Source organism: Ostrea edulis, chromosome 2, assembly GCF_947568905.1.
Source record: "Ostrea edulis chromosome 2, xbOstEdul1.1, whole genome shotgun sequence".
Classification (NCBI taxonomy): domain Eukaryota; kingdom Metazoa; phylum Mollusca; class Bivalvia; order Ostreida; family Ostreidae; genus Ostrea; species Ostrea edulis.
The window spans coordinates 6,064,970-6,087,777 of NC_079165.1; the positions used below are offsets into that span (position 1 = coordinate 6,064,970).

Here is a 22,808-nt window from a genome sequence, read left to right on the forward strand (position 1 = left end):
TGTTGACTGGACAATAGACCACGGGTGTGAGAATTGATTTAACAGTTAAAATGTTAGTTCTAAATCGTATTAGTTTGATAGAGGAAAAATGAAGGTGTATGACAATGTTGTATGTCAATTTTGCCTAATAATGTAGTATGGAAATGTTGTATGACAATATTCTGTAGCATAGCTACAAGCATGTAGTAATATTGTATGACAATATTCTGTAGCATAGCTACAAGCATGTAGTAATGTTGTATGGCACGTTTGTATGTCAATTTCTTTGGCAATGTCATGTGACAATGTTATATGTCAATTCTGTCTGGTACTGTTGTCTGGCACTGTTGTCTGGTACATGTATTGTTGTCTGGTACTGCTGTCTGGTACATGTACTGTTATCTGGCACTGTTGTCTGGTACATGTACTGTTGTCTGGCACTGAGTGACAATGTCGTAAAGGTTCAGCCTGGAGATTGGTTTTGTTCACAATGTTTTCTTTACAATGATGATAAATACAAAATGCAAGAGAAAACAGTATTTATTAAATTTCAGGATCATTTAGATACATATAATAAATCCAAAACACAGTGTTGAAAATGACGAATGCAATTGGAAAGGCAAATCGCGCCACCTTGTCTGTAGAGCGAGCTCTTTTTAGATAGTCCATTTCTCTAGCACCAATCGTCTTTCGAACATCAATACATCTTGCCGCTGAAGGTCCTTTAGCATTCATAAGAGGATTTGATGCTTGTATCTGCAATGTTATAACAGGCAATATGCAAAATCAAATGTCTCAAAAATAAAACTTTCTTTTTTCTTTTGTTGTTGTTGTTGGTTTTTTTTTTTGTTTTTTACTTTGAAATCAAATCCTGCAAGAAGATGAGAAATTACCTAAACGACTATCTTTTCTCTAAACACTATGTACGTGAATTTTACCATGTGAGATAGCATTGAAACGTCAATCTTCCTATAATTACTACTCGTGTTAGATAGGGTCCTGTTATGCTAAAATGGATAGATAGATTCGTAACAAAGATAGCCATATCGTCATCCGTTATGACCTCATCAGTTTCGACCCGTTATATTTCAAATCTTTTTCGACGTTCTGAAACCAATTTAATCATTTTCCCCCCAATCTGAATCAATGGGGAAGAGAGTATTTTAAAAAATAAACTATTTTACCGTTCCGTGTAAATAACTCCTGGGAGTAATCTTTTTTACAATGTTCTTTATTTTCTATGATTAACGACCTATAAGAATTCCACTGTTGTATTACATCCGAAAAATTCGTAATCAAAAATCAATGCTTTACGAGGAGATGAGAAAAAGTATAACCTAATGAATTAAGAGATAATGAAAATCACATCCATGATGATGTATATTTCGGTCAGGGTTCATATCAAAGTGAAAGGGTGACGAATGACCATAAATATAAAGTCGTACTTACAACATTACCCTATTTATAAATGCATTTACATTTTGAAATATTTACATTTCTAACGTTTTTGCCGGTAACATCTTTAGAAATTTTAATGACATTCATTTCCTCATGAATGTGCTGCAGTTGTGACCAATGCACGTATGAATCTTGATAAACACAGTGCGTCTGTTTTAATGGCTGGGGATTCTGATAAAAGTGAAAGTAGAATTTAAAAATAAGTTTCATTTTTGAAAATACATGATGGTATGAGCTGCAACGCTTCACGATGGCATACATTTCATGAGCGTTGCAGATCATAGCCTTTTCTAATTCTTAAATACCAATAAGCTATACAATAAATGAAATATTAAAAGGAAAATCAGATTTACAAGTACTTACTGTTAATAAGGTATCTTTCGATGTTGACTTCTGGTAACGTCGTGTTTGAACATTGATGTATGCATATTCTAATAAGGCAGCGAACACAAACAACAGGCATGATGAATTCCAAACGTCTATCGCCTTAATGTAAGACACACGTGGTAAAGACACTTTAATTCCGGAGCTCTGTGTTGTGATGGTGAGAACTGTCAAGACGCCCAAGGAAATTCGGGCCGGAATTGCGTCCACGTGTATCCAGAAGGACACCCACGACAAGATGACAATAAGAATACTTGGAATGAAGACTTGTGCCATGTAGTATCCGATATTTCGTTGTAGATGGAGTGTTGTTGCCAGACAGGTAAATGTTTTATCTGATGTTAAAAAAATCGACGTATTAAAGTTTGATTTGATAATTCATGACCAGTTGCACCTGCACAGTGAAGAAAAAACACGACTTGAAGTAAGATGAATTTCATTTATAATCCATATTTAATTACTGTAGCATAGGGATTTTAAAACTATTGTCACATTGTGACGGGTTTAGCTGGCTTTGATTTTTTGTCTATAAAATTCATAATTCGAAATTGTAACCAATACGCAAGTTTTGAAATGTATCCGAGTTATTTCCCTTTCGAAAACTCTCGTACTTAGTACATGTAAGTCGCGAAACAATTTGTTTGCACGCAAGGTGGGACAAATGCCCATCACTGCACAAGTGAATGTATACATAGGAGGTATCTCATGCGCAGTTTCATCACAAAACTAATTAGTACTCGGGAAGTAAATAAACAAACGAAATTCTTATCATAGCTCGTTCTTTCGTTGATATAACTTGCAAATATGACATTGCTTTTATGTTTTCATTTTAGAATTTAACATTTCTTTCGACAGCATTTTGTATTTGTTACATTTACATCTTTAAACGTTTGATATTTTTATCATCTTTCTCACTGACTCAGGTGCATTCAGAGTAGCACTTATTGCCCTATATTGTTAAAGAATATTTTACTCAATTTATAGTTATATCGAATATTTCTTTTATTTACCGCTAAAGAAGTTTTCAAACTTTTGTGTAAGGATAATTTTTTCAAAATCCTTTTTTTTAAAAAGTACATATGTACTGTAAGCAGTGACGGTATTGCAACTAACCGCTGATTAAAGTGATTTTCCCCCATTAACATGCTTTTTCAACATTTCTTTCCGTGAAACTGACCAGTGACTTACCAGTGCCGTATTTGAACTTTTTAGTACAGACTTCTATAGTAGGGTCACTTTTGAAGAAGAACTGCGGCATTTCAACCTCGTCTACCAAGACAGCGTGTACTGGTTTCCAGTTGAAGAGAACGTTTTCCACCGTGTAGCCATCTACAACACAGAGTACCTACTGTAAGTATCAAGTAAAGGAAGGCTGGTGAGTCTGTCGGGATTTTACAGTTCGTCGCGGTGGTTCAGTCTGTAAATCGTATATTCCAGGGCGTGATTAGAGTCCCGTTTATTGAGTCCATGCGAAGCACGGATAACTAACTCCGTTTACCTGATCAAAACATAGGGCTCACGGCAGGTGTGACCGGTCGACAGGGAATGTTTACTCCTCCTAGGCACCTGGACCCATATTTACTAAAGTTCGTAGACGTAGACGTAAACGTAGGATTTACGTCTGACTTAAGATTAGAGTTACGTACTCGTGAAATGGTATTTACAAAACCGTTCGTAGCCGCAAACGTAACTTACGATGTACGATTGCACTTACGCGTGCGCAATGGCTATTTTCACTTCGAAGCGTAAAAAGTGTGAATTTGCTCATTTACTTTGACTTCCCTGCGCTACCGCCGCATTATGACGGAAAAGAACACAGAACTTTGTGAGAAAGCAACGAATTTCAACGTATACGTATGCCTGCCAACGGCATGTCGATCAACTGTACCGTTATTCAGTGTTGTTTACAAATCCAAATGGAAGGTTCATCAAATTTAACGCATTTGACTTGTGCATGGATCTGCGATGCTGTAGGTGTTCAAAAAGAAGTCGGCATGGACTGACAAGTAAGTTAAGTTGTTTGTGTAGTAATAACCTTAAATGTTTTACCACTGACTACTCGTCACTAGGCCCCTAAATAATGTTAAATTGACTTCAAGGGGATTCAGTACATGACACACATGGTAAAATCACAGTCCCTTATTCATTTTGTTCTCAACCTATGTAGCTGCTATAATGCCTGGATCTTAATTTCTAAATAGTGAGCACATATACATATGTGTTAGTTATTTACAATTTGATATGTGCCCACTATTAACACATTAAGACACAAGCTCATTTGTGTACATGGTAACTTCAAACTTTTGACAATACCACAATTGAAATTCAAAATAAATTATTTATCCCATTTTTTTTAATTTCATGACTGGGACAACATCAAAGCAGTATCATAGCTACCTGTACACAAGTACACACATGCTTTCACATCATTTCGCAAAAAGAAAAACAAGAATATTGGTGAAAAATGAATCTAAAATATACATTATATATACAGGCACTAATTCTAAAATGTGTGATTTGTACGTGCCCCTCTATTGCATGGTTATAAAATATGAAAATTATTATTGCTTTAACAATATATACTCTGGGCGAACAGGTAGATAGGGTGAATGGACTCGGTACCAGATGATAACAGTTACAGTCTCTTTTAGCATCATTTTAATTATTGCTTGTGCACATCCATGTGCAAAACTTTCAGAAAATATTGTGAAACAAAATCGCATTCAAATACAGTTGTACAACTGTGTGAAGTCAGTGTTAATTTATTTAATGTAGAATAACATTGACTATATATTAATTGGAGATATTAGGTGTGATATACATGTAACATGCACTAGATATCCAAGTTAGCTGACCTCTGTTATTTTTCAAAGGGACATAAAGGTGGTCAAGAAATAAATTGCCAACAGACAGCAGCATTCCTTGATTTAGATGCATTTCTCTTCATGTCCTCTCCTGAAAGATTTTCCATGATGCCTCAGGGTTAGGATTGGGATGCAAGATGTACAGTACATATATATGATGTAAGTATATCCACTGTTTGTACACATTTAATCATTTCTGTACTTACAAAGTTTTAAAAAATCCAAAACAAATTATGGTACATGATGTAATGATTTTTGTAATGCATTGATGATTAAATCCTTAGGCAAAGATTTAAGAACATAAATTTATGAGTTTTTATGATCAAAGTTTGTCCATTTTGCAAGTTTCGTACCTGTCTGTCTAAGCATATCTTCACCTTTTTGGCAAATAGAAATTTAACCAATCTAAGGACATACACTATGTTTCTTTGAAATTATTTTTTATCTCCTCGATATAAAAAATTCTTGCATGATTTCCAAAATAATAGCTGTAATTTTGTCACCAAAATTTTAAATCAACACTCAATAAAAATTGCTCTATATTATATATTTCTGATCAGTAATAACACATGTATTCAGTTATTTGAAACACCTTTTAATCTCAAAGCAAGCAAATGAATATATGTAATTTTGGAGATTAAATAATTATTATTTTGCAAGCCAATAATTCTTCTTTATATATTTCTTTACACTAAAAGCGGTTATCAAATGTACTTTTATTAGGTCACCTGAGTTTACTCAGTAACCTATTGCAATTAGTTTTCATTTGTCGTGCGTTAACAATTGAACATTTTTAACTTCTTAATAACTACCAGTCCAATTCTTTTCAAATTTGGTATGAAGCATCATTGGGACAAGGGGGACCAATTTTCAAAAATCTTCTTATCAAGAAACACACATATATAAGAAAAACTAAATGCATAGTGATGTAGAGCAGGCAGGCCTCTACCAAATTGTAAATTTCATGATCCCCGAGGTAGGGGTTTTGACCCCAGGGCAGGGCAAATCTTGTTATATAGTGTTTATGTGTATAAAACACTTAAATTACATCTTCTTTAATGCTATTGATACTAAATTGAAACTAAATGGATAGAGCAGGTAGTCTTTTACCAAAATTGTAAATTTGATTTCCCCCAGAGTAAGGGTTTTGACCCCAGGGTGGGACCAAACTTAGTATATAGTATTTATGTGTAAGTTTGCTGATACTGTATAAAATATAAATGCAGAAAAGGATGTACAAAAAATGGTGAATTTCACAACGCAGGGTTATGACTTTAAGATGAGTCCAAATTAGTCATATCTTTTGATGTTTTCATGTGAATACACCTATTTAAAGCCTTTCATCAGTGTATGCACTTTGAGGGATGTGAAGTTTTAAGAACACATCTTGTTTTATACTGTTGCTGAACATTAGAATATAATTAGCTTAGATATTTAGAACAGGAAATTTTTTCTAGATTTCATAGTCCATGGAAGTAATGATACTTTTCCACTAGTATTCAGGTGACCGATAAGGCCTGTGGGCCTCTTGTTAGGTTCCTGTTGTTTGTTTTTTTTATTTTACTAAAGAAATATTTTTATTAGTCAGTAATACATATTCCTTTGCCATTGTGAGATTTTGAGAGATAAAAATGGTTGCCATCACTTTCACAGCAAATATGCCCCTTTAAATTTATGATTTTGTACTACCATGTATTATATGTCAGCCTGAGTAGCTTAGTGCAAAGGTACCAGGTTCAATACTCAATTTTGCTAAAGATTTTTCTCACCTTCTTTGCTACAGTAAAATCCCATTCATATACCTTACTGCAGTACATATCAGCTGATTTTACATTTTTACTTGCCACAACCAGGAACTATCAAAATATGTTAACTCTAGACTAATTAAACCTGAGAATTTTGTAGAAAGAAAATAGAATGCAAGTGAATTGTACCTGAAATATCACAAAAAATTATCTTTTATTTATAAACGTGAATGACCTTAACTGAAACTTACCATTCTTGGTTAAAAAGTATTTTTTTTTCTGGTTTGGAAAGAAGCCAATTTCATTACAAGGGGAATGGTTAATGAAAAAATACTAAAGTTGACCTTGGGGTCATTTGAAATCTTTTTCTTAATATGGGCTCTTGGGTTATAAATCATTAAAATTAGAAATTGTAGGTGATACTTAATGATATCTTCCCAGATATGGTGTACGGTAGATAAATATAATGTAAATAAAATCAGTATTATCACAATTTTACAATTTATTTAACTAACAATTATGTTGCATGTATTTTTCAAGCCTTATGAAATTTGATTGCAGTGTAATGACAGTTGTTTATTTAAATCAATGTAATACTATTATTGTTCTAGGTCTATGGGTACATTGCTGTAATGGCCTGAAAAATCTTTTGCGAAACCGAGAAATGTTCATCTTCCATTGCCTTGATTGTGTAAAAGGACGAGCAGAGGAATGATTCAAAAATATATGGCAGGATTGAGAATCTAACCCATGACCCGTAGTCTGGTACTCTACCCACTGATCAATCCATGCTGATGGTCCATCTGCTACATTTATGTCATCTTATATATTTATTTATTCATTTATATCATATGGACATTTAAAAATTGACAGTAAAATAAAAAAAAGTTTGATATTCAGCAAAATAGAATTTGTTACAATACATGTTTAAGAAATTAAGTACATGTATATGCATTGTTATGCATACAATTATGTACATGTAATTATATTTGTTAATAGATAACTTTTTAGATGAATTTTCATGTTGTTATTGATATTGACATGTACATGTATTACTTCCATTTCTAGAATGATTTTAACATCTTGATATTAAAAAGATGACATAATAAATAAATCTTAAATATTTGTCAACAAAGTTGTCTGGTGGGTTAAAATTTGTAAAGAGGAGCATTAGTACATATGTCGGTTTAATGTGAGAAGCCTTCAGAATGAACTTTTATCAGTGAGATTTTTGTAAATTGGAGGGGGGGGGGGGTGGACTTCAACAAAATAATATGTATGTTGAAGGCATCATCCTTGGAGTTTGGTAATATACACTGCAAAGACTTTTACCTAGCTGATCACATATAAAGGTCAATTACATACAAATCATGAATGGTAGAAAGATTCATATATATGCATTATCAATGAAGGTTTGACTCCTGTAGGATTATAATTAAAGGAAATGACACTCTGAAAGATTGAAAGTCTACACATGACTACACTAGTAGGCATCACAATTGCTCTCTGAAACAAATTACACAAAATTGTATTCTTGGAATGAAATGCATATCTTTTTTTTTAAAGAAATATTTATTTAGAGGCTCATTTCCCTGTTGTGTAAGTTACAATGTAACAAATAGTTATTTGGACTACCAATATTTGCTTATAACCACAAAGAAAAGATCACATATCTATAAGTAGAAATAGTTTTCTATAGCTGTCAATCACCATGTATTCTTGTACACACAATGACTCTCTTCTTTTCAAATCTAAAACATTGCATGTTTGATTTCATATATATACATTAATTCTACCATGTTTGGAAAATTAAAAAAAAATGTATTTCCCTGAAAGATGCTAGACCTACCCTATATAATAAGATAAATGGCAAATATTCTTTTTTTTTTTTAAATAACCTACATGACTAAAATAAAAAGCTTCCCAATTATTTCAAAAGGCAAGGTTAGATCCACCCAGTCTGATTAAAATCAAATTTCGCACTTTGCTCGATATACGGACAGCGACTGTCCGTATATCGAGCGAAGTGAGAGGTTTGATTTTAAATCAGACTGAGATCCGCCACGAGGTAAATTAGATCGGGCTCAAAATTTAGAGAATTGTCACACAATTGCAGATGATCTCAAAGAAAACGATAATCTGAATAAATACAATTAATTTGTGTATTACTAACCAGCTTATATGCATCTAGAGGGTTTGTAAGGTCTTTACGCAAGAAATTATCGATAAAAATGACAAGTCGCCATTTGCTTTGTTTATTCTTAAAGTTACGATCAGCTTACGTGTACTAGTATAGCACACATAGAGTTACGCTTATTTCTGACGTAAATCTACGTCTACGACTGTTAGTGAATACCGTCCCACACGTAAACGTACACTACGTCTAGATTTACGCTACGTTTACGTCTACGAACTTTAGTAAATATGGGCCCAGATCCCGCCTCCGATGTGTCCAGGGGTCCGTGTTTGCCCAACTATCTATTTTGTATTGCTTATAGGAGTTATGAGATTGATCACTATTCGTTATCTTCACCTTTTACAGTAGATGTATTAATACGTACGTACATGTATACGGACCATGTTGCACGACGTTCGTGTGTGTACGTGGAGTTGCACTTTTGTCATCTTCGTTACCCAAGTGTTTACGATCCGCTCCGCTTTTCTACAACTTAGAGAAGCGGAGCGGATCGTAAACCCTTGGCTAGCTAAGGTGCATTTTTGTAGGCGAGATGCATTTCTTAGAAAACTCCCGAGGATAAGTGGACCTCTTTTTGTCAAACGTTCAGCAATGAAGGTGAGAACCATCGTGCTTCTTGTTTTACTGTAGGCGCGGGAAGGGAAGAACATACTCAGCAAGTTTCTAGCATCGATCTAAAGAAATATGTTCACTAATACATTGTACTCTAATTTGTCCCTAATTTTAAATGAACTGAATATACGTTCAATGGTTCTTGAGAAGTAGACAATGTGAAAACTTTACAGTGCAACAGACAACAGACAAACTTAGATCAGAAAAAATTCCACTTACTTGAGCATTTAGATCTGTTAAAGTAAAAGTAAAATCCAGATAATGAAATTACTATAAAATGGCGCCTCAAATAATTAAGTATATAACCATTTTAGTATACAAGGCCAGAAAATGCTACTATTCTAATTTATTTAACTTCAGAAAGTATGAGTCATTTGTTAATTACCATCAAATTCAGTTAGATAGTCAGATATACATATATGGATGTTTGTTTTTTGAAATTACAAATAATAATACATAAGTTGCATTCTTTCTATTTAAAACACTGCTTTACAAATTGGCAGGTTTGACAAGTTTCAAAAGGAGTATATTGTTATATCCGGAATGAATTTTTGTGTCTATTTTGGGTTCAAGCTTTTATTGTAGAAAGGGTGTATTAATAACAGAGTGTTAAATATTTTTTAATTTGTCCGATCTATTTTTTTTTTTTATTTCAATGACGCATTTTATGGCTTGTATTGTAAATATCCTATTGATACAATAGCACAAAACTGGTGCACTGTGCAAAATTGTAATAAAATTTTTCAGCAATGTATAGTAAATATGAGCAAAATATAGGCGATTTGATAAAATGATCAACTTTTAAATACAAAGCGGTGAATTTTTTTTTACAAAAATATTTTCACATTTACAATATTTAAATCTGCATTGACGAAATCTTAAACAAAAAATTACATGTGTACGCTGATGTAGTTAATTTAGACAACATTTTTTTTTGTTGCAATTCGTCAATGTCCAATTTTTTTGTGTTAATGCAGAAGCTAGTATACCCAACGTTCTCTCAAAACGGGCATTGTTCTATGTTTTTCTTGGTTGTCTTCATAACCTACCAATGTCTGTATTGTTTCATTTTATAGTCGGACAATGCCTGTAGTAATTTAAAAGTAGTTCTCAACGCAAATTGGGAATTGTTGATTATCAATGTGGTCGGCTTAAAACAGAACAAATTGGCGACAAGGATGAAAATCTAAGGTTGCTGATTTGGTAGAAATATATCGGTCTTGTGAAGTACATGTATAGTGATCTTGATTACATGGATTATAATCCAATCTTGGACATCCCTGGACAAAGGCCATACATTTCTCGGATTGATCATGACAATCGGATCATCACTCAGCCTTTACCATTTAGTCGAGAGAAAAAAACTTTGGAGGTAATAAGTCACCCTTTTGGATATAACATTATTGGGGACTCGACATAACGGCCGATTTCGACAACGCTATAAATAGGTTTATTCTTCTTTGTGAATTCCGCTTGACAACGGACAAACAACGAACACCTGTTTATAAACTTGAGTTACTGTAATTTAGTATTTATAACTACAGTTGTGAATAAATTGTTAAATCTTTAACTTTTTGCTGGACTTGGGTTATTCTGACATATAATAATAGGGTAATAGAAAGTATGTAGAATAGAAAACAGAGCCGATGAAAGCTGACATTGGATTTACAACAGAGAGAAAAAAATCATTAGAGACAATCTGGAATGACGTGAACGTATCTGAAATATGTACATGCAGTGGGATTGAAGATAAAAGAAATGTACGACATATTTTTCTAAATAATGGTACATGCATTTTTATTTACGCAAAAATGTAAATGGAAAATAGCTATTTTTATTATCATTTTCAATCATTGTCACATGTTAGGTTAAGTAGACATGCCGATCCCTTCACGAAGAAAAACAAGTTCAGCATGTTGACTGTAAATACTTAAAGGATTTCTAAGCGAAACTTTTGGAACGAGGCCTGTGCAGTAGCAGCCATTAGCGATGAGTGAATGTATTCTTTGCATCACTAGGTATGAGGGAATAGGGAGTTGAAAACACTAGTGACAAATCACTGAACAGTGTATCATTAAATTCTGCAGTTAACACGCTATGTTATTTACTTTAAACATACGCAATACTAGAAACAAGTAATAAATTAGAACTGATAGATTTATAAGATTAAAATGTTCTAAAGAGGCCAAGAAAGGGGTTTTTGGTAGATGATTAAAGACAAAATAGTTGTATTTTGATATTTATAAAATTGATTTGGATTGCATTTTAAATTTCCATCTTTCTTTGTCAAGGGCCATACTTTGTCTTCTACTCAATGAACAGTAGCTTTAAATATACATGTATGTGTTCCATGTCTTTTTCTAGCTGGCAAATTTAAACAGTTTTCGAAGGTCGCCAGTTTTTTGTTACCATATAAATTGACATCATGTGTGAATTGAATCAGCTTTTTCTTATATAAAGCGTTTTATTCCGTGTAAACTGATGTACTTACATCAAACAAACCACTTTAAGATATTCATACTTTATAAAAAGACGAACGTAAATGACAGTCAATAATGTTTTATTTCTGTCGCATTTGTCCTGCGTGATCTGTAATACGCCGGGGCATTTTGCATTTTATCCATCAAAATCGTTATATTCCGGGGCTAACATCCTATGTTGTTTTCTCTCGAATTGTCGGAAGAGGCCCATCGACGTTCCGAATGAAATCCATTTTGTATATTGTTTAACGTTCCTCTCGAGAATTTTTCACTCATATAGAGACGTCACCATTGCCGGTGAAGGGCTGTATAAAGGCCTATGCTAGGCGCTTACGGCCTTTGAGCTGGGAGGAATCTTTATTTTGCCACACCTGCTGTGACACGGGACTTTGGTGGTCTCATCAGAAGGACCGCCCCATTTAACCCGGATCCCCACGGGAACTGTAGTGGAAACATATCTATACACCCCATTAAGTTAACATTACCATGTTCAAGAACCTTTACTGAGCTTCCAGGACCAGTCTCATACTCACATGTTTCTATGTAAATCGGACAATTTTGTTCGTCCATCGGATAATTGTACAGGTACATTTCACAGGTTAACGTAAGAGACAATCTGAAAACAGAATCATGGGCAATATATTAGAAAATAGCTAGAGTTTAATCTGTAGTGAAATGAGTTTGTTACATACATCATATACTGAGTATACACGTACAAATCGTCCGTGAATATATCAATATTGATATACAGTTCTACAGGTAAAATGATATTACAGGTAATAAAATCCAACAGGTACTACAATGTTATATATATTCTATATTGTTTAACGTCCCTCTCCAGAATTTTTCACTCATATGGAGACGTCACCATTGCAGGTGAAAGGCTGTAAAATTTAGGCCTGTGCTCGGCGCTTGCGGCCTTTAAGTAGGGAGGGATCTTTATCGTGCCACACCTGCTGTAACACGGGGTCTAACGGTCTCATCCGAAGGACCGCCCCATTTAATCGCCTCCCACGACAAGGAAAGGGTACTGAGGAAAGCAAGGGGTACTGAAGATTTATTCTAAGCTGGATCCTCACGGGAATGTAATAAATGAATAATACAATGCAACTAATAATTCAATCTAACGAATGATGCAATTCAAAAGGAAAGGTGAAGATAACGAACAGTGATCAATCTCATAACTCCTATAAGCATTACAAAATAAAGAGTGGGGCAAACACGGACCCCTGGACACACCAGAGGTGCTTGCTCCTCCTAGGCACCTGATCACATCTCTGGTATATCCAGGGGTCCGTGTTTGCCCAACTATCTATTTTGTATAGCTTATAGGAGTTATAAGATTGATCACTGTTCGTTATCGTCACCTTTTACAGTTCTTTTTAACTGTAGGTACTACTTCTTGATATGTTTTACGAAATTTTAACACCCCAGAACGTGACAGAAAAGTTAATTTGATAACGGAGACCACTGACTGGTAGAAGTAGAAGATCTATAACAGAAATCAGAAAGTGTTTAAAAGAATCTGTTAAAAACTAGTGACCTAGAATCCCTGGTCTCCACAATTGTAAAAATTTCTCTTAGAAGAAAAGATGCAGAGGCGAGAGAAAAAGCGTACAAAGAAAATAAAAAACCCCAGAAAACTTACAACCGATGCATTCAGACTTACAATGTTGAACAACGCGCTTAGAGGAAAACTAATTCAGGTGAGCAAAAATGGATGAGAAATGAAAAAACGAAGTAAACAGCTTAGGCGATCTGGCAAATTTTGCTGAAGTGAAAGAAACTATTATAATGAACAATATAGCCGTAAACACAATGTCAAGATCCACGGTGTTAACGAGACCAAAGGAGAAAACACTCGATATACACGTAGCTAAGAGAATACTGAAATAAAATGGAAATGTAGAAATGTGTGATAAGGATGTAGTCGCAGTACTTAGAATTCCTGGGAATCAGGGAGCACCACGTCCAATCTTACTCAAGCTCATAAGCGTCGAAAAGATGGCTCATGTAATGCAGAATAGAGATAAAGTGAAGAACTCGGAGGGAAAAGTGAGGTGGGGGGATGTGGCGAGAGAAAACAGTGAGCTTAATGACCGACTGAACGCACATCTTTGTATTACCTCTGCCTGGTATTTCAATGGCAATTGTTTATTTGTTTGCTTTTAGTCTCGTCGAGTGTTCCATCGAGAATTTTTCACTCTGAAACGTCACTAGCTGCAGGTGGTGCCGAGCAAAGGAGCAATCACTAACTATATTTACGTCTTAAGTTTGGCGTGGCCATGGCTCGAGTGAGGTTCAAACTCGCGACCTCCCGGTTATGAAACGAACACACTGAAGTAATTTGGTTGGTTGTATATTGTTTAACGTCCCGATTGAGAAATTTTCACTCATATGGAGACGTTACCATTGCCAGTAAAAGAGCTGCCAAACTCATGCTCGGCGCTTATGGCCTTTGAGCAGGGAGAGATCTTCATCGTACCACACCTGCTGTGACATGGGACCTCGGGTTTTGCGGTCTCATCCGAATGACCGCCCCATTTAGTCGCCTCTTACCACAAGCAAGGGGTACTGTGGACCTATTCCAACCCGGATCCCCACGGGAGTGGGCAATATAATGTAACTGGTAATACAATCTAACAAGTACTGCAATTTAACATTTGATACAACAGGTAACAGGAAATACGATGTAACAGGTAATAATATTTATCTGGAAGTACAATGCAATAGGTAATACTATTTATCAGGAAATACGATGTAACAGGAAATACTATTTATCAGGAAGTACAATGCAATAGGTAATACTATTTATCTGGAAGTACAATGCAATAGGTAATACTATTTATCAGGAAATACGATGTAACAGGAAATACTATTTATCAGGAAATACAATGCAATAGGTAATACTATTTATCAGGAAGTACAATGCAATAGGTAATACTATTTATCAGGAAGTACAATGCAATAGGTAATACTATTTATCAGGAAGTACAATGCAATAGGTAATACTATTTATCAGGAAGTATAATGCATGCCCAATAGAAATACATTGTAACAGATAACAGGTAATACGATGAAACGTCTAATTCAATTAAAGTTAATAAGATGACACATGTAAACTCGGTGTAACAAAGAATGGTTTGAAGGAGACCGCTTAATATGAAAGGACTGATGATCCTGAGATGACAGTTCATGTAAGTACTGTGCATTAATTTCTACATACATACATTTTCGTTGATTTGCGGTGATTGCTTACCTGATACTATAGAAAATGGTGCCATTTCTACTGATGTGAAGAAGTCTATTGGGGACTGTGACGTCATGGAAGTATCCCTCTTTCTCGTTAGGAAAATACGTGTCCGGAACCCACACGTGTTCCATCATTCTCTGGTCCAGTTCTAAGTTGCTGAAATTACTCAAGTGCTCGAAATTCAGGCGTGGATCCACCCAGTTCTGCCTTAAGAACACCTCCATAGACAATTCCTATTGAAGTAAAACTCGAGAATTTAAATGATGTTTAACATTAGAGAATATTCATGGACACATTAAGACAGTTAAAAACTACTTCAAAATGAAACCGTTATTATAATGGGATTTAGTTCGTAAATTTGTAAGTATATGAAATTATATCACCATTGCCATCTCGTTAACAGCGTCAATGCTAAGAATGTAAAGTTGAAGAGTGACGTTCGTGGCACGATCTGCAAAATAACAGGCATCTTGTAAATCATCTTCGCTTGCCAATGCTTCCTATCCGCTACGCTCAATGATCTAATTCATTTAGATTTTCGTAATTGGCGCGAAGCACCCCCTATCTTATAATTGAATCATGCTCCTTTTCTTGATATCGGTATTAACCAATGGGAATGCTTGTATTTGAAACAGTTTAATTGAGGCGCCCCGTGTTTACACAAAACACATGCGAAATATTGACAGGCTTTACATCGATGGAAATGATTTGCTTATCGGAACAAGAACGGGAAGTGGTAAAATGGCTAACATATGAAAGTGTTCCTGTTTCGAAAACTAATACCAGATTCATCTATTACACTTGTGATAGCCCATAACTGTTAGCCTTTGAAGATGGTCGTATTAAAAGAAGAAGTCTAAACGTTCAGTAACATTTTCCTTACTGACTAGAAATTGAAGCGTAGTTTACATACTGACAAATCAAATTTTTAGACTCACTTTTATTTACTAACTCCGATCGTGTAAAATTCGTACAGAATAAACAATAGTTTGCAGAATAAGCTATTTATCTAAGTTTATCACTATTTGTTGCAGATATACCACAATTAATGGTGTCTGTATTTAGAAAGGAGTCATAACAGTTGTTTAACTTGTCCATCCAAAATTGGTACTATTGTTTAAGTTTGGTCTGAAGCTGGTGTGCAAATTATTTTACCATCTGTGTTTTTCGTCATCGATTTTTGTCCACAATATACATACTGATCAGTTTTAACTATAATTATACATGTGTCCATCAAGTGATTTTTGATGTGATCAACATTTCCTCTGAAAGTTTGTTTTCAATATTTGAATCAACTGAGATAATCATCACCAATTCCGATTAGATGTTTTCATACAAAAAATGAAAAACCCAGAGCCTAAACGCTCCTGTGCGCAAGAGATCGGACTAAACATGGATAGACTTCCAACTAAATCGACATATAGTTATAATAGGTCTTGATAGCCTCATTGTTATCGAAGCAATATAGAAATCGTGTAAGCTCCAAAAGGTGTCGGTAAATATCGTTTATCTGTCCGGAGTACATGTGTTGCTAACAGAACGTAGAGGCTCCTTTATTTCTATTCTCTTACACGTGGCCGTGTTGTAGATTATTTATGTTTCAGTTCTCTTATATATACACGTGGTCATATGGTTGGTTGGTTGTTTGCTTGCGTTTCGTCTCATTGAGAATTTTACAGGCACCTGCTTGCTGTAAGTGAAGTACAACAAAATAAAATAGACTTATTCTTAGCGCCTAGGACCGAAGCAGTGAGAGGTCTTTAACATGTCAACGCTGTCAGGACACGTACAGACCCTAGATCTTATCCGAAAGACTCGTAATTCTCACATCGAAATGCCGAGCGTTGGTGAAGGAGCAATAACTACCTTTGTTATACCCCTATAAAACAGTTCTTATATGACTCCTTACGAAAACAAAGTCCAGCATTTCGACTGTTCTGGCGACTGTTGGACCGGGAACTGTTAAAAAAAAGACTGTTGACCGATGACGTCATATGGCGCTAATTCGAGTTATCTTTTTCTGTCGCTGTGATAAATATAAATGGCGGATGCACATTTTGCGACAGCAACGGAAGATGAAGTTAAGAACATAAAAAGATATTTGTTCATCTTTTTCTAGAATCAATTGAAAAGAATGAAGTTTTTTTTAAATTTTATTCTTGTTAATGTTGTTAAACGAAAGTCTCGTGATTCTTGATCTGCTGATTTGTTTACGTAATGGCGAGGTTCACTGATTTGACTGATGAGGAAATACATAATTTATTAGATGAAAAGCAGAGCAGAAAAATGAAAAATATTATTATTAATTAGTATATAGGGTAAGTTCTCTTTTAAACTAGTGGATACGGAGTCAAATGTACTCAATCACACTGTCCCGTTCAAAGTCAACAAACCATTTGCATCTAGTAAAAACATCCAAACTATGAAGGTGTATATCAAAACTATGCTATATACAACATTGATTTAATCGTTTCCTATATGGGTATAATAAAACAGTTGTTGACCGGGGTCTCGCGCAACGTACACGTTTCGAATAAATCTATCGGAGATGAAAATAGGGATAGCGAATCGAAACCCTTGGCTAGTGAGGGTGCTTGTAAATTGAATCTCGATACTGAAGCGACAGTGACGAAATTTGGAATAGAAATTCCTCAACCCAATTACTGTTTGATCCATCTGCCGAATGAAGACATATGAAGGAAAATACTCTCATTCGAAAATGAAAGAAAAGCAATTTAGAAATTGATATTAAATGTACATGTATTAATATAATTATTTAAATGATGCACGAATTATATATACTGATTACAAACATTCGTGTTCGGTGATTTATAAACCAAATCACATTTTGACAGAAAACAGCCCTTTGGTATCGGCATGGTGGAAATTCACCGTGATAATTTATATACAGGTCGTTGGTCAGAAGGTGTTGACGATCTGGATTATACAATTTAGTTTCCATGAAAATATCAATTTAATTACCATTTGAACCGCAAAATTTCAATCAGGCTACTCTGATGTGACTCCTAATTCTGATATAATGATTTCCCTAAACATTCATTAGCTATTAACACCTGGCCAATATTAGCATGTTGGAAAGTGATTTAGCAGTTTGACTAGGTAATTGGATGCGATATTGCCAGAAAAATGGGCAGGAAATGGTTATATGGATTGGTTTGTGGCAGTTCTAGACAGGATAAAATGGAGAAGATACATAATATTCATGAATTATTGAGATTCCCTTTATCTTACAATCCGACACGTCACACGGTAATCACATGGGAATCTTATATAAATGATATCATTTGGACTTCACTTACATTCAAAACGCATGGAAAATTCAACTTTACTCGAAATAACTGTAAATTTATTTACCTTCTTCATAATTTGGTGCAATCTTTTCATCATATGTCGATGAATTGAGTAAGAGGTTCAGTATTTCTCTCCTACAAAACGTTGAAGTACATGTAACAAAAAGTGATTAACATATACATACATTTAATCACATATATATCATGAGATATTGCACAGCAGCGTAATTTTGATTGAAACAGAGTAAGGTGTTAGAGCTCTACCACAGGGTGTTGTTAGTACTCTGTCACATGGCAATACTAGTACTCTGTCACAGGGCAATGTTAGTACTCTGTCACAGGGCAATGTTAGTACTCTGTCACAGGGCAATATTAGTACTCTGTCACAGGGCGATGTTAGTACTCTGTCACAGAGCGTTGTTAGTACTCTTTCACAGGACGATGTTAGTACTCTGTCACAAGGCAATGTTAGTACTCTGTCACAAGGCAATGTTAGTACTCTGTCACAAGGCAATGTTAGTACTCTGTCACAGGGCGATATTAGTACTCTTTTACAGGGTGATGTTAGTACTCTGTCACAAGGCAATGTTAGTACTCTGTCTCAGGGCAATGTTAGTACTCTGTCACAGGGCGATATTAGTAATGTGTCACAAAACAATGGTAGTATTCTGTCACAGGGCAATGTTAGTACTCTGTCACAGGGCGATATTAGTACTCTTTCACAAGGTGATCTTAGTATTGTCACAGGGCAATGTTAGTACTCTTTCACAGGGTGATGTTAGTACTCTGTCACAGGACAATGTTAGTACTCTATCACAGGGTGTTGTTAGTACTGTGTCACAGGGCGATGATAGTACTCTATTACAGGGCAATGTTAGTACTCTTTCACAGGGCAATGTTAGTATTCTGTCACAGGAAAATGTTAGTACTTTGTCACAGGGCGTTGTTAGTGCTGTGTCACAGAGCAATGTTAGTACTCTGTCACAGGGCAATATTAGTACTCTGTCACAGGGCAATGTTAGTACTCTGTCACAGGGCGATGTTAGTACTCTGTCACAAGGCAATGTTAGTACTCTGTCACAGGACAATGTTAGTACTCTATCACAGGGTTTTGTTAGTACTGTGTCACAGAACAATGGTAGTACTCTGTCATAGGACAATGTTAGTACTCTGTCACAAGGCAATGTTAGTACTCTGTCACAGGGCGATATTAGTACTCTGTCACAAGGCAATGTTAGTACTGTCTCAGGGCAATGTTAGTACTCTGTCACAGTGCGATATTAGTAGTCTTTCACAGGGTGATGTTAGTACTCTGTCACAAGGCAATGTTAGTACCCTGTCTCAGGGCAATGTTAGTACTCTCTCACAGGGCGATATTAGTACTCTGTCACAGGGCAATGTTAGTACTCTGTCTCAGTGCGCTGTTAGTGCATTGTTACATCATTAACAGTATTGAACAGTGTTTTATTTCTTTTCATGAAATGATTGTATGGAATGAAATGTTTTCTTCTTGGGAAATCTGACTGCTCTGAATTCACTTAATAAATGGATTCACAGATGTATTTTGAAATACAAATGCCCCTATCTTTATTTATGGTATTTTGTTTCTGTCTGCAAGAACGATATTTTGATGAAACCGACGCTACCATAGATCCCCTGGTTAATTCGTTAGAATTATTCACCTTAAGAGGGTGAGCTCCCAAGCCTCTCTCTGTCTGTATTTATGTCGTCCTTCTAAATTATAATCGGTTTTCGTTAAGAGTATATTTCATGGAATAAAGAACTTCATGACCCCCCCATAAATTCCCAATATATCTGTATTAGAAATATAACCATATTTTCTTCTCGATCTACTTATACATGTATCTGGTATATAGAGGATATGCAATATTTTGTTCAATTTCTCGAGTGACGCAGATCAAATAAATAAGGATATAAAAACCACTAAAATGATCATCGACACGAACAACAGTGAATTGTCAAACTTTCGATAAGACCCGTCCCTTCTTCGATAGTTTCCATATGTAGACGTTTATTTTATTATCACCTTTTGTAGTTTAGTTTTAGTGTTTTATTTTGTTTTCAATTTAGTTTTCTTTTTGTGTGTAAATATTCTGTCGTCCTGAGGAACCCGAAAATTTTACAATTCGCTGTTGTTCGTATCATTGGTCATTTTAGTGATATATATATATATATATATATATATATATATATATATATATATATATAACAACAAAATCATTGGATTTTCTGTTTATTACAATTTCCTTAAGCACTTTTACCTGTCCCTGTTTTGACGTTCAAAACAATATTGCGCAGACATTATAATACCTTAAGAAATGTACAAAACATTTAAAAATCAATACATTTGATTAATAAGACAACTTTAATTAAAATCTATTTTAGGCATTTAAATAAAAATAACATTAATAGAATTAATTATATATAACCTAAAATAAAGGTGATCTTATTATATATGTATCGCGGAAGGATGTTGCGGCAAGTAGTCCCAGTTGTTATTTTCACAATGTGAAAATAACAACAATGATAGTGAATGAAATATCAATTTTTATAACTTTCAGTAATTAATATATATATATATATATACACTGTATATATATATATATATATATATAGAGAGAGAGAGAGAGAGAGAGAGAGAGAGAGAGAGAGAGAGAGAGAGAGGTAACTCTGGGAAAAACACAATGCGACAATCTCGCATAAAAATATTTACCCACGGCTCATTACAATGCAGTGTCTCTTGGAGTAATTCTGACAATAATTTGCTGCAGCACACTGATTTTGGCAGCGCCAAAACACATGTGCGTTTTATTAGATTCAGATTATGTAAATGACACTATCTTCCTCTGATATGTTGATGATAGCTTGGTGCATATACTATGGAAATTAATGTGTTTTTGTAAAATCTTAAACATCGCACTATTTACATGCATATCAAACAATGGAAACTACACATGTAGTTACTGTGCATGGTATTTAAGGTATTACACTTTATTATACGCGTGGTTAAACCATTGTAAGATTATTAAAATGTGGTGATTAGAAATCGACTCACCTGGCTAAATCACAAACGCACAAAGAGGAAAAACAGAACCAACTCGCCAGAGTACATAAAGTTCTCATAGTTTTTTGTATGGTCTGCTTGTATTAGCACATCCCGACATTGATTGTAGTTTAGCCCCCGGTGTAAATCCGTGTATCTTCATGTACAACACAGTGTGAATACACTATTGATCTGGATATCTGTTTCTCTATAGGAAAAAAATCACAGACACTCGATCGTCATTCAGAAAGATAATGCATTGCATACCGCCGCCCGGAGTAAGGGTAAGCAGGCCGTTTTTATTCGTTGTCCTGTTATAACGCTTGTCGCGTCCCTACTATTCCTCCCAATTATTGGTACTCTATTTCAACTTAGAGACCCGAGAAGCAAACGTATTTCATCGAAAGAAATCCATATCATTTATCTGATTTCCAATAAAAATGGGTGTCAGCTTCAATTTTTATAATCATGATGATCAATCTATTAAAAACACAATTATCGGTACGTTGTGGCCCACTGATTATTAGATTAACTTTCTTCCTTTTCCTTCATTCCAAACACATGGAGTGTCATTTTCAGTTTCCTCCACACTAAGTCACGTGGTATACAGAACATTTACGTTGTGTTCGGATAATAAATCTGGCTTACAGATCTTCAGGTTGAAGGGTCACACTGGGGCCATACAGTTAGCTGCATTTCCATAGACTTTAATGGTGCATTACAAGTCCTCCATTTTCCTTTTTTTAAAATTCTGAATGATTATATTGCCGCGTTGTTATCGTCGATAATAGAGTTGATGACATGCCTATTCTGGGATGGCTATCTACAGATATACACATGTAATTGTTTCCGCTAATGATGTGCACAGTGGTTGGTGAAGTGATTCTCATTACTTGTCATATCAAGTGATGAGTAGTACTCTCTCTCTCTCTCTCTCTCTCTCTCTCTCTCTCTCTCTCTCTCTCTCTCTCTCTCTCTCTTAAATTGCTCTTTCTCTTCGTGTCGAGATCCTTCACAAAAAATAGAGATTCCATGCATATCATAAAACGTATGTTTTCTTCAAAAGACTTAAATTGTTTTATGATTGTAAATATTTTTCAATATTTGGATAATTTTAGTGGTTTGAACATGTAAATAAAACTGTCAATTTCCCTGATATATGCTTATTTTAACATTACTATTCTTTTATTAGCTCACCTAAGCTGAAGACTGTCAATTTTTGTCAGGCATCTGTCGATATTTCCAACTGGTAAAAACTTTTCTCGTTTTCACTTTTAGCTTTTAAAAAACTACTTTCATCTAAAGTTAGCAAAGTTCATACCGAGGTAACGGGGATTCTGTTTTGTTCAAGTAAAAGATACTTAGATAATAAGGAAATATTGAAAACATGTGATGTCGAAACACTCAAACTTACAGGCAAGGGTCATTTCCATCAGGAATCAGTATGGAATCACCGTGAAA

The 22,808-nt window shown here is 34.9% G+C and overlaps 1 protein-coding gene and 2 long non-coding RNA genes across 3 annotated transcripts; 2 read left to right on the forward strand and 1 right to left on the reverse strand.

Annotated features, from left to right (window-relative positions):
- Positions 1-501: 501 nt before the first annotated feature.
- LOC125681415 (glycine receptor subunit alpha-2-like) lies at positions 502-22,211 on the reverse strand. The gene is made up of 8 exons (XM_048921491.2): positions 21,360-22,211; positions 18,348-18,418; positions 15,356-15,423; positions 14,979-15,205; positions 12,253-12,335; positions 3,010-3,150; positions 1,801-2,156; positions 502-735 (listed from the first exon to the last, which is right to left on the reverse strand). Exons 1-8 carry the CDS (start codon positions 21,425-21,427, stop codon positions 523-525), a joined length of 1,227 nt encoding a protein of 408 aa, XP_048777448.2. The 5' UTR covers positions 21,428-22,211; the 3' UTR covers positions 502-522.
- Positions 3,034-11,432, forward strand: LOC130052435 (uncharacterized). Its single transcript, XR_008800790.1, has 2 exons — positions 3,034-3,171; positions 10,316-11,432. It is a non-coding gene; the product is annotated as an uncharacterized LOC130052435 (long non-coding RNA).
- Positions 3,388-7,565, forward strand: LOC125665747 (uncharacterized). Its single transcript, XR_007366333.2, has 3 exons — positions 3,388-3,827; positions 4,695-4,844; positions 7,042-7,565. It is a non-coding gene; the product is annotated as an uncharacterized LOC125665747 (long non-coding RNA).
- Positions 22,212-22,808: the final 597 nt, after the last annotated feature.

Excerpts from the sequence above, each read along its gene's own strand:
- LOC125681415 (XM_048921491.2), bottom strand. The coding sequence starts at position 21,427 with ATGAGAACTTTATGTACTCTGGCGAGTTGGTTCTGTTTTTCCTCTTTG. Across the intron at positions 3,151-12,252 it reads TCCGATTTACATAGAAACAT|ATGGCTACACGGTGGAAAAC; the intron begins GTGAGTATGAGA and ends TCTGTGTTGTAG. Across the intron at positions 2,157-3,009 it reads AAAGTTCAAATACGGCACTG|ATAAAACATTTACCTGTCTG; the intron begins GTAAGTCACTGG and ends TTTTAACATCAG.